We start from the raw sequence: 12059 nt of genomic DNA on the forward strand, positions 1-12059 counted from the left end.
TTTGGTAACACATTGCTAACATTTGACTCATAGAAACTTGGAAGGCTGGAGTCGGGGGAGGAGGGGAGCACTTTGGATTCCAATTCCTTTTTGTTTTTTAAATGCCAAAACTTGTCTTTGCTTAATAAAAAAATGCTTTGCCTCTGACAGTTTCCATCATCTTGCATTGTGCCTGTGTTATGAGGGTTGGTGGGGAGCAGGGCTATGTGTGGCCAAGAGAGAAACCCAGAACAGCTTAGCTAACTTTTCTTCTTCAAGCTTTTTTTTTCCTGCGTTCTCAGGGCCCGTTGGCCAGGCTTTCTAGGTTTGATAAAGCATTTCCTTCCATTGTCATTCTATACGGCCTCTGGGCCCTTCTCTCAGTCCCTCCCCTTCTGCCTTCCTCTCTCTCTCTCTTACTGAACCTCAGTGAATCTTGTGATATAAAGAAAGCAACTGCCTCCCTTAAGAAACAGCTTGAACAATGAGACCTCATCTTCAAGGGCTTTAATTCCTTTGGATGCAAGGACTAAATCAGGGTGAGTAGTCTGCCTATTGTCCTGTTGGTTGCTGGATCTTCTGCAATTATGACTGTGTTTCTGCCTGCAGTGAAGTAACTGTGAACATGGTAGGTGTTTTTTCCCCACTGTGGGTAGGTCCTGGGCTCCTCTCCTATTTCTCTTGTGTGGAGGAAGGGCAGAAGCTAAAGTTTCTAAGCATGTGAAAAACACTGAGCACTGTTTGTGATTGTGCTGAACTTTGGATGTATGTGAAAGAGTAAAATGTCCCTGTCAGATACAGTGGGCAAGATTCTGCTCTCAGTTACACCTCTGTAAATTCGGAGTCACTCCATTGGCTTGCTGAACAGGCCCACCTGTGCAACTGAGCAGACTCTGGATTTTCAGCAGGGCAGGAGGGATTCTTACCTCCTCAAAGTCTCAGAAAAGAAAAACAAATATTGTGCAATACAGCTCGGAGTGTGCTCCTGAGCTGGGCTCTGGAAGGAAATCTTTCTCATTAGTATTGACAAGGTATAATCCCAGATGCAGTGTTTTAAAGGACCCCAAAAAGAGATGCACCTGCGATGGAAACCCCAGGATCATGTCTGACAGAAAGACCTGGTAATCTGTGGATCTTAATATTCTGATTTTAAGAGACAAGAAGTTCAAGGGGAAGATGAGTTGTCTGGGCACAGCAGCCTTCTTCTGCTGACACGCATATCATGTCTGTTACCTGCCTTTAACAGACTCTTTTCCAGTCTGGCTTCATGTAAATTTGACCTATTTTGTATGTAACCTATTATGACTGATTTTGCATGTGAGATAGAATGAAAGGGAAGTATAAGGGAGGCAGACTGAGACGCAGGGGAGGTTTTCAGTGACCTGAAGCTTAGCTGTGTTAGTATGGAAAGAAGACATGGTTTGCTATCAATGTTTGGGGAATGATCAACTTCACCCATTGCCACAAGAAACACTAGGGCTCAACATCTGTGGCATCTCATGGTGCTAAAATACTATTTCATGTGGCTCATAATCCACCAGACAGAGCAGATTTTGGAGACAGCTAGGTCAGCTGGGGGATATGGAGGGCAAATTCAAGGGCGATTCATAGACATTAGGGGCCATTATAGATAATATAGGTCAGCCCAGCTCCCCCAGATGTATTTTAGCTGCAGACTGCCATTGCTGCCTTCTAAGATGCCTATTGTTGCTTTTGCCACATCTCTTGTTCGGAGTAAGGGACTGCGGAGTTCATCATCCTACTAGAGTGGAGCTTGTTGAACCAGCAAGATAGGGGAAGGGAGGAGTTGGAAAGTTTACAAAATATGATTTTGCGCAATGTGATGACTTGTAATGACCCCACAATTTTCTCTGGAAACTTCCTTTATGTCCCTGGCTTTCTACCACCTAAACTGGGCCCATTTCTAGGGAAGAGAAGAAGGGGATGGGATACAGGAAGTTATGAGTCAGACACCAGCTCCTTCAGTTGTCCAAAATTCCCATCATTGCTCCTGGAGACTAATCCTTATCCTGCCAGCAATGTCTGAAGGATGGTGAACACAGACAGAAAAGTGTGTGCTGGGAGGTTCCCCTCTTAGACATAACGGCATGTCTTTTGTTCTTTACAGAAGAAACCACACAGGCAGAGTTGGGTCCCAAATGATTGTGTTTACTAAATACACACACAACATGCTGCCCTAGCTATATACACACACTGCTGCTGTGACTGATTTCTGGTGATTTGTAACACAGAGAACACAGTGAGCACCACTAGAGGGCTCACAAACTATTTAATGGGATACTACCCAAATCCTGTACACTACCCATCTATTGTCCCAGATTCCTGTCCCCTTGCCTTGGGGTGGTGAACCCTTCTATCATTTAGGGGAGGCAGGAGTCACTACTGCATGCAGAGATCTAACATTTTTATTGGCCTCCTCTGTGGTATGGATAGACTCTTAGTGTCATTGAAAGGAACAGTCAGTGACTTGCATGTGAGAATAAGTCCCCACAGCAAACCTAAAGTGAGAGCACAAAACCATAAAATGGTCATGGATTAAAAACTGGCTAACTGATAAGTCTCAAAATGTAATTATAAACAGAGACACATCATTGAGAGGGTGTGTATCAATGGGGGTCCTGCAGGGATCAGTTTTTGGCTCTACAGTGTTTAACATTTTTATCAATCACTAGGAAAAAAACATAAAATCATCATTGATAAAGTTTGCAGATGACACAAAGTTTGAATGAGCAATACATAAGGTAGAGGACAGGACACTGATATAGAGCAATCTGGATTGCTTGGTAAACTGGGCACAAACATGCATTTCAATGTGGCCAAATGTAAACTCATAGCTAGGAACAAAGATGCAATTACCACTGACAGTAACAATCAGATATGAGATACTGACAATAAAATGGCTGCACCTAATTGGGTGAGGAATCTGGGCAAAGCCAAGCAGAAACAACTAACATGTCTGAACACCAATGCAAGGAGCCTGGGTAACAAAATAGAGGAACTAGAACTACTGGTGCAGGAAGTGAAACCAGATAGTATAAGGATAACAGAAACATGGGAGGAATAGTAGCCATGACTGAAATACAGGTACTGAAGAGTATGTAGTATTAAAGATAAAGGTGGTGGAGTAGCACTGTATATTAATGATGAAGTAGATTGTAAAGAAGTTAAAAGTGATGGAATGGATAAAATGGAATCCACTGGAGAAGAAAGGTAACAGAGGTTCCAGTAGGATAGTACTTGGTGACTGTAACAGACCCCCCCAGGAGTCAATTTGGATATGGATAGAGACCTCGTTAATGTTTTTAATGACATGAATACTACTGGGAATTGTGTGATTATGGGATACTTTAATTTCCTGGATAAATATGCTACTAATAGCTAACAGATTTCTCCACCAAGTAATCACCAAACTGACAAGAGGTGTTGCCACTTTAGATTTAGTATTGGACCTCAGAGAAGAACTGGTTATGGAGGACAACTTTTGAGTGATCATGAGTTTATTTAATTTAATTTAATTTTCTTCTTCACGCAGCGCACAGTCAACTTGTGGAACTCCTTACCTGAGGAGGTTGTGAAGGCTAGGACTATAACAATGTTTAAAAGGGAACTGGATAAATTCATGGTGGTTAAGCCCATAAATGGCTATTAGCCAGGATGGGTAAGGAATGGTGTCCCTAGCCTCTGTTCATCAGAGGATGGAGATGGATGGCAGGAGAGAGATCACTTGATCATTGCCTGTTAGGTTCACTCCCTCTGGGGCACCTGGCATTGGCCACTGTCGGTAGACAGATACTGGGCTAGATGGACCTTTGGTCTGATCTGGTACGGCCGTTCTTATGTTCTTATGTTATGTAACTAAATAAAAAAATAAACAAAAACAGTCTGCAACTAGGGTCCTTGATTTCAAAAGGGCAAACTTTAAAAAATGAAGGGAAGTAGTCAGGGAAGTGGACTGATGAACTCAAGGATCTGAATGTGGAAGAGGCTTGGAATTACCTTAAGTTAAAGTTGCAGAAACTGTCTAAAGCCTGCATCCCAAGCAAAGAGACAAAAAAATCATTGGGAAGGATTGCAGACCAAACTGGATGAACAAACATCTCAAACGGGTGATTAAGAGAAAGGAGAAAGCCTACAAGGAATGGAGGATGGGCTAGATTAGCAAGAAAAGCTACCTCTTGGAGGTCAAAATGTGTAAAGAAAAAGTGAGAACTGACAAAAGCCAAGCACAGATGGACCTTACAAAGTACACTAAAATCAATTAGTAAATGGTTCTTCAGCTCTATAAATAAAAATAAAACAAGGAAAGAAGAAGTGGGTCTGCTAAACAGTAAGGATGGTGGTGGAGATTAAAAATAATCTAGGCATGGCTCAACACCTAAATGAATATTTTGCCTTTGTTATTAATAAGGGTAATGAAGAGCTTGGGAGCAGTGTCAGGGAGGCTAATGGGAATGATGATATGGAAATAGAAATTACCATACCCAGTGTGGAAGCCAAACTCAAACAGTCAAACTGAGGGGCCCAGATAATCTCCATCCAAGAATATTAAAGAAACTGGCACATGAAATTGCAAACCCAATAGCTAGGATTTTTAAAGAAGCTGTAAACTCGGGGGTTGTACTCAGGGGCGGCTCTACCTTTTTGGCCGCCCCAAGCAGTCATGCGCAGGAGGCGCCCAGGAGCCGCGGGAGGAGCGGACCTCCCGCGGGCACGACTGCAGAGGGACCGCTGGTCCCGTGTGGCTCGGCTGGACCTCCCGCGGCTGCGGACGGTTCGCGGGTCCGGCGGCTCCGCTTGAGCTGCCGCAGTCATGCCTGCGGGAGGTCCAGCCGAGCCGCAGGACGAGCGCCCCCTCCGCAGGCATGACTGCGGCAGGTCCGCCGGCCCAGCCTGCCGCCCCATCCCGGCCGCAGGGGATGCCCCCTGGATTTTGCCGCCCTAGGCACCAGCTTGTTTTGCTGGTGCCTAGAGCCGCCCCTGGTTGTACTTTATGAGTGGAGAATTGCTAATATAGTTCCCTGTATTTAAGAAAGGGGGGAAAAGTGATCTGGATAATTACAGGCCTGTTAGTTTGATCTCACTTGTATGCAAGGTTTTAGAACAAATTTTGAAAGAGAATAGTTAAGCACATAGAGGTAAATGGTAATTGGGATAAAATATAACACAGTTTTACAAAAGGTAGATTCTGTCAGACTAACCTGATCTCTTTCCTTGAGAAGAGAACTGATTGTCTAGACAAAAGAAATGCAGTAGATCTAATCAATGTGGATTTCAGTAAAGCAGTGGTGGCCAATCTTTTTATGCAAAAGATCACTTTTTGAATTTAATATCAACCCAGGATCTACCCCACCCCTTCCCTGAGGCTCCATTCCCTTCCCTGAGGCCCCGCCCCACTCACTCCATTCCCCCCCTCCCTCTGTCGCTCACCCTCACTCACTTTCACCGGGCTAGGGTTGGGAGCTGGGGAGCAGGAGTGAGGGGTGCAAGCTCCGGGAGGGAGTTTGGGTGCCAGAGTCTTATGGTCACACTGCATCTAATCTCATAGAATCCACTGGACATTTCATGAGTTTTACTTTTTATTAATGTCATTTGTGGTTTATAGATCCAAAATCCTTCAGGGATTGTCACTAATCAATGTAACATTCTTAACTGTGGGGTGTTGTCACAAGTCACCGGGATGATGCTTTGGAACTACTCCCTACAAAGCCAGTCAGGACTCTGGGGGAGCCTCCTCTCTCTGAGCATAGAGTCTCCAGGGCAACAAACTTACACAGCTTCGACCTTCTTGGGTCTGACCTCAGAGCATTCAGCATCCCCTTCCACACCATGCGCTTCCTGCAGCGAGTCCGCCCAGGGGAAGCCAGAGAGCCCTGTACCCCAACTCTGCAGTCAGACGTGACTCTCAGCCAGCTGATAAAACAGAAGGTTTATTAGTCAACAGGATCACAGCGTAGGACAGAACTTATTAGCACAGAAATCAGTGACTTTCAGCCAATCCCACCTTGGGGGGAGGGGAGCCAGGGCTCTGGTCCTCCCCCTGGGCCCCAAGCCAGCTGAGACTGACTTGCTTCCAGCTGCCTGGCCTCTGCCCTGCCCGTTGCTCCTCCTCCAGCCTTTGTCTCACTTCCCAGGCCAAGAGTCACCTGGTTGCATCCCACTCCTGGGTCTCAGGTTACGAAGGGGTGACCATAGCATTGGTGCAGGCAGCTGGAGCAACCCCCACAAAAGTCACACATGCTTAGTCCCACCACTTAGGTATTGGTGCAATACACAGGGAAACTGAGTCATACACAGCATTCATGCAAAACAGTAAGACTCACATAGGCTCACATACAACATAACAAGAGAAAATCCCCAATTCATCACAGGTGTGCAGGAATGAGGGGTGCAGGCTCTGGGAGGGAGTTGGAGTGCAGGAGGTGGCTCCGGGCTGGTGCAGGGGGTTGGGGTGCAGTAGAGGGTGAGGGATGCGGGCTCTGGGAGGGAGTTTGGTGCAGGAGGGGGCTCCAGGCTGGTGCAGGGGGTTGGGGTGCAGTAGAGGGTGAGGGGTGCAGGCTCTGGGAGAGAGTTTGGGTGCAGGAGGTGGCTCCGGGCTGGGACAGCGGGTTGGGGTGCAGGAGGGAGTGCGAGGTGCAGGCTCCAGCTGGGAGGTGCTTACCACAGGTGGCTCCTGGTCAGCAGTGGCACAGCGGGGCTCAGGCAGGCTGCTTGCCTGCTGTGGCCCAACGCCGCTCCCGGAAGCAGCTGACTGCTGGCATGTATCTGCAGCCCCTACGGGGGAGGCGAGCAGTGGGTCTCCGTGTGCTGCCCGCCCCCGCAAGCATCGCCCCCGCAGCTCCCACTGAGGATGGTGCTGGGAGTGGGAGGCAGCACACGGAGCCGCCTTCCTCCCCCCTACCCCGGGGCCACAGAGACATGCCAGCAGCCAGCTGCTTCCAAGAGCGGCATGGGGACACAGCAAGCTGCGCCGCCAGACTTTTAGCAGCCCAGAGATCAAAACTGACTGGCAGAAACTCCAGGATGGACCAATTGATCATGACTGATGGGTTGGTGACCACTGCAGTAAAGCATTTGATACATTTCTACATGGAAAAAGACCAGGAGTACTTGTGGCACCTTGGAGACTAACAGATTGATTAGAGCATAAGCTTTCGTGGGCTACAGCTCACTTCTTTGGATGCATAGAATGGAACACACAGAAAGAAGATATTTATACATACAGAGAACATGAAAAGGTGGAAGTAGCCATACCAACTGTAAGAGGCCAATCAACTGAGATGAGCTATCATCAGCAGGAGAAAAAAAAACCTTTGAAGGGATAATCGAGATGACCCATAGAAGGTGTGAGGAGAACTTAACATAGGGAAATAGATTCAATTAGTGTAATGACCCAACCATTCCCAGTCTCTGTTTAAACCTAAGTTAATTGTATCTAATTTGCATATTAATTCAAGTTCAGCAGTCTCTCTTTGGAGTCTGTTTTTGAAGTTTTTTTGTTGCAAAATTGCCACCTTCAGGTCTGTCACTGAGTGGTTAGAGAGGTTGAAGTGTTCTCCCACTGGTTTTTGAATGTTATGATTCCTGATGTCAGATTTGTGTCCATTTATTCTTTTGCGTAGAGATTGTCCGGTTTGGCCAATGTACATGGCAGAGGGGCATTGCTGGCACATGATGGCATATATCATGTTGGTAGATGTGCAGGTGAACGAGCCCCTGATGACGTGGCTGATGTGATTAGGTCCTATGATGGTGTCACTTGAATAGATATGTGGACAGAGCTGGCATCGGGCTTTGTTGCAAGGATAGGTTCCTGGGTTAGTGTTTATGTTGTATGGTGTGAGGTTGCTGGTGAGTATTTGCTTCAGGTTGGGAGGCTGTCTGTAAGCGAGGACTGGCCTGTCTCCCAAGATCTGTGAGAGGGAGGGATCATCTTTCAGGATAGGTTGTAGATCTTTGATGATGCATTGGAGAGGTTTTAGTTGGGGGCTGAAGGTGATGGCTAGTGGCGTTCTGTTATTTTCTACATGGGAAATTATTAGTTAAATTGGAGAAAATGGGGGTTAATATGAGTCAATCCTGCGATGCTGTTGCAAAAAAAGTAAATGCAATTTTGGTTTAGCTTATCAGAGGCATAGCATGCAAGTCACGGGAGGTGATAGTACTGCTCTGTTTAGCCCTGGCTAGTCCTCAGCTGGAGTGCTGTGTTCAATTTTGGCCACCGCTGTATAGAAAGGATGTAGAGAAATTGGAAAGGATTCAGAGGAGAGCGACAAAGATGATCAAATGCAAGCCATCTGAGCAAAAGGCTGAAGGAACTGGATATATTTAGTTTGGAAAAGAGAAGATTAAGGGGGGACATGATAGCAGTTGTCAAATACTTGAAAGGCTGCCATAAAAAGATGGAGAAAATTGTTCTCTCTTGCCACAGAGGGCAGGACAAGAGGCAATAGGTTCAAACTACAGCATAGCAGCTTTAGAGTAAATGTCAGGAAAAACTTCTTAACTGTAAGAACAGAAGGACAATGGAACAAACTACCTAGGGAAGTCACGGAAGCTCCTTCACTGGAGGTTTTCAAACAGAGGCTGGATAGCCATCTGTCTGGGATGGTTTAGACACAAGAAATCCTGCATCTTGACAGGGGGTTAGACTAGATGACACTTGTCGTCCCATCTAACCCTATGGTTCTATGATTCTATGAGTCTATGAGAATTGAAAGGTGAGTAAGAAACTAGTTAAAGGGGAGACTACAACAGTCCATGCTGAATAGTGAACTATCAGGCTGGAGGAAGGTTACTAGTGAAGTTCCTAAAGGATCAGTCTTGGGACAAATCTTATTAAACATTTTCATTAATGACCTTGGCACAAAACATGGGTGTGCACTAATAAAATTTGATGATGACACAAATTTGGGAGGTACTGCCAATAGCGAGAGAACGACCAGAACAGCACACAAGAAGATTTGGATGACCTTGAAAACTGGAGTAATTGAAATGGAAGGAAATTTAATAGTGCAAAGTGCAAGGTCCTGCATTTAACGACTAACAACAAATGTTTTTGCTATAAACTGGGGACGTATCAGCTGGAAGCAACAGATGAAGAGAAAGGCCTGGGTGTATAAGTCTATCTCAGGATGACTATGAGCTGCCAATGTGAAAAAGGCTAATGCAGTCCTCGGATACATCAGGCAAGGTATTTCCAGTAGAGATAGGGAAGTGTTATTACAAGGTACTTGTGAGACCTCACCTGGAACACTGTGAGCAATTCTGGTCTCCCATGTTTAACAAAGATGAATTCAGACTGGAACAGTGCAGAGAAGAGCAACTAGGATCATCTGAGGAATGAAGAACCGACCTTATGAGAGGAGACTTCAGGAGTTTGGCTCATTTAGCCTAACAAAAGGAAGACTGAGGGGAGATACGATTGTGCTCTATAAATACACCAGAGGAATAAACACCAGGGAGGGAGAGGTGTTATTTAAGTTAAAGGCCAATGCTGGCACAAGAACAAATGGATCTAAAGTTGAGGCTTGAAATTAGGTGAAGGTTTCTAACCATTAGAGGAGTGAAGTTCTGGAACAGCCTCCCAAGGGAGCAGTGGGGCAAAAAAACTAAACTTGTTTTAAAACTGAGCTTGATAAGTTTACACAGAGGATCCCTACACACTGTTGTAACAATTTTTGTACAAAATATGCTTGTGTGGTATCATTTGAAAACTAATGATTATTCATATTCCTTAATAGTCATCAACACTAATTGATCATTAATAATGATCATCACTGATGATTAATATTCTTGTGTGGTGTATGCATATAATGTGTATTAAGAGTTGAGAAAATATGCTGGAATTATGACTAAAGGGTATGTAACCCAGGTATGTCAAGGGGAATTATTTAACAGGTCTATTCTAAACAAAGGAATGTGTGTTTACCTCAATTTACATATACATTGTAAATAGGACCATCAAAACAGCAGGGATGGCAGGAAACAACTATTTGCTTTTCAGCAAACACAAGTGGGGAAAGAAAGAGCAGGGAGTTTCCTTCACCATCTAACTCCATGTCACCTTCTTCACAGCATGAATAAACTTTCCTTTGAGAGGTAACCCTCAGAAGAATCCATTTCAAAGGTTTACGGGTCTATAAAGAGGGACTGAACCTCAAGTGAGAAACAATTGAATCAACTGATTGTATACAATACAGGTTCCCCTCCAGACAGGAGAGAAGGCAGATATCTCTTGTCTCCAGTGAAATTAAGCAAGGTGTGACCAGAAACAATGGAAGCTCCATTTACATAGAAATCAGCAGGGGAATGGGAAGCCCTCAGGAAGGGAAGAGCAGCATGAGGTCATTCTGCCCACTGAAACAATGTCTTTGAACTTTGGGAGATATAAGCAAAGACAGAAGTCATCTTTGGTATCCATCACTAAACAGACACAAGAGGCCAGAGCTTTTGCAAGCTGAGAAAGATATGTCATGTGACCAAAGGAGTGAGGGGGGAGCTTGAAGTCTGAGGAAACTGAATATAGGTGAGAACCCATCTTGAGTCAAGCTTGTATAATCTTCCTAGATTAAGTTTTAGACTTTTACATGTGTGTTTTCACTTTTATGTCCTTTCAAACTTTATTCCTTTTACTTGGCATCACTTAACCTATGTCCTATTATCAATAAAATTGTTTTACTATTAATCTAACCCTCAGTGCTGTGTTTGAATTAAACTCCAATTAATGTGGCAAGCTGGTGGGTTTTTGTGTCTTTAGAGGAACAAATGAACCTTATTGTTTCTTTGAACTGTCCAGGAGGGGGCTGGACATTGCAGAGCACATAGTTTTGGGGAAATTCAGGACTTGCAGTGTGGTAGAGTCACCCTCCTGTTTGTAACCAAGGCTGGTGGAAGCCAGAGAGAGGGTGTGGGGCCATAGACAGGCTGCTGGGGTCAGAGTTGCTGAACCAAGTCTGTCTAGCGGCAGGGCCGGCTCTACTGTTTTTGCCGCCCCAAGCAGCGCGCCGAATTGCCGCCGCAGACGGTGGGGGCAGTCCGTGTGCCGCAGGGCGGCACGCGTGTTTCCGCAGCGGCGGCAATTTGGTGGCAGCTTCTGTCTTCAGCTGGAAGACAGAAGCTGTGTTGCCGCGGACAGCTGAACATAGAAGCTGCCACCGAATTGCCGCCGCCGAAACGCACATGTCGCCCTAACGGCACATGGACTGCCACCACCGTCCGCCGGGGCAATTCGGCATGCTGCTTGGGGGCAAAAACACACAGACTGCCGCCCCTTGCAGATTGCCGCCCCGAGCACCTGCTTGGAATGCTGGTGCCTGGAGCCGGCCCAGTCTAGCAGACAGACGCTCAGGGTGTGACGTACATGCTTGTTGCTGACTCTGCATTCCAGGCAGAAAGCTACAGAGGCAAAGCATTATGAGTAAGGCTACATTTTATTCATGGGTATTTTTAGTAAAAGTCATGGACAGGACACGGGCAGTAAACAAAAATTCAGGGCCCGTGACCTGTCCATGACTTCTGCTATATACCCCTGACTAAATCTTTGGGGGAGGGGTCTGCCCAGGGGCACTGCGGGTGCTGGGGGTGTGGTGGGCAGCAGTGCATGGCCTGGGACCCCCACTGGTGCTGGGGGGAAGGGGATTGGCAGGGCTGTCAGGCTCCCTACCTGGCTCCGCGCCTCCCCCTCAGCAGCAGCAGAATTTGGATGTGGGAGGGGCCAGGGGGTTGGGGCATGGGACGGGAGGCTGTGTGTGGAGGCTGTGCTGAAGGCCAAACTTTCCACTGTAAGGCATGCAAAGCACAAGGCAACCATTGTCAATGCATACCCTGGCTCTAGGACAAAGTAGCTATTTAAAAATCATTCCCCTTATTACACTGAAGTGCAAGCCAGAACATAATCAGTATCCCTAGCTAGTCAATGAACCAGTTTGCTGTTCCTGCCATGGTGAGTGTGGCCCAGCTGCATGAGCAATTTGTGGGCAACCCACTTTGGGAGCACAGGTGGGAGGGTGGACAATGCCCCACCCCAGCAACATGGACAGTGTTTGGAGACCAGGGACCAG

At 46.2% G+C, this 12059-nt stretch overlaps 1 protein-coding gene across 4 annotated transcripts in view; it reads left to right on the forward strand.

The window, feature by feature from the left end:
• The first annotated feature begins 266 nt into the window (after window positions 1-266).
• Window positions 267-12059, forward strand: part of HDAC7 (histone deacetylase 7) — a 258861-nt gene continuing 247068 nt past the window's right edge. The window contains exon 1 of one of the 4 annotated variants that reach the window (XM_039513885.1): window positions 267-518. In XM_039513885.1, coding sequence (XP_039369819.1) covers window positions 500-518 — 19 coding nt within the window. In that variant the 5' untranslated portion in view covers window positions 267-499. The remainder of the gene's footprint in view (window positions 519-12059) is intronic. The other 3 variants (XM_039513888.1, XM_039513891.1, XM_039513892.1) reach the window with 3 other exon arrangements.

Source organism: Mauremys reevesii, linkage group 25 (genome assembly GCF_016161935.1).
Source record: "Mauremys reevesii isolate NIE-2019 linkage group 25, ASM1616193v1, whole genome shotgun sequence".
Taxonomy (NCBI): Eukaryota; Metazoa; Chordata; order Testudines; family Geoemydidae; genus Mauremys; species Mauremys reevesii.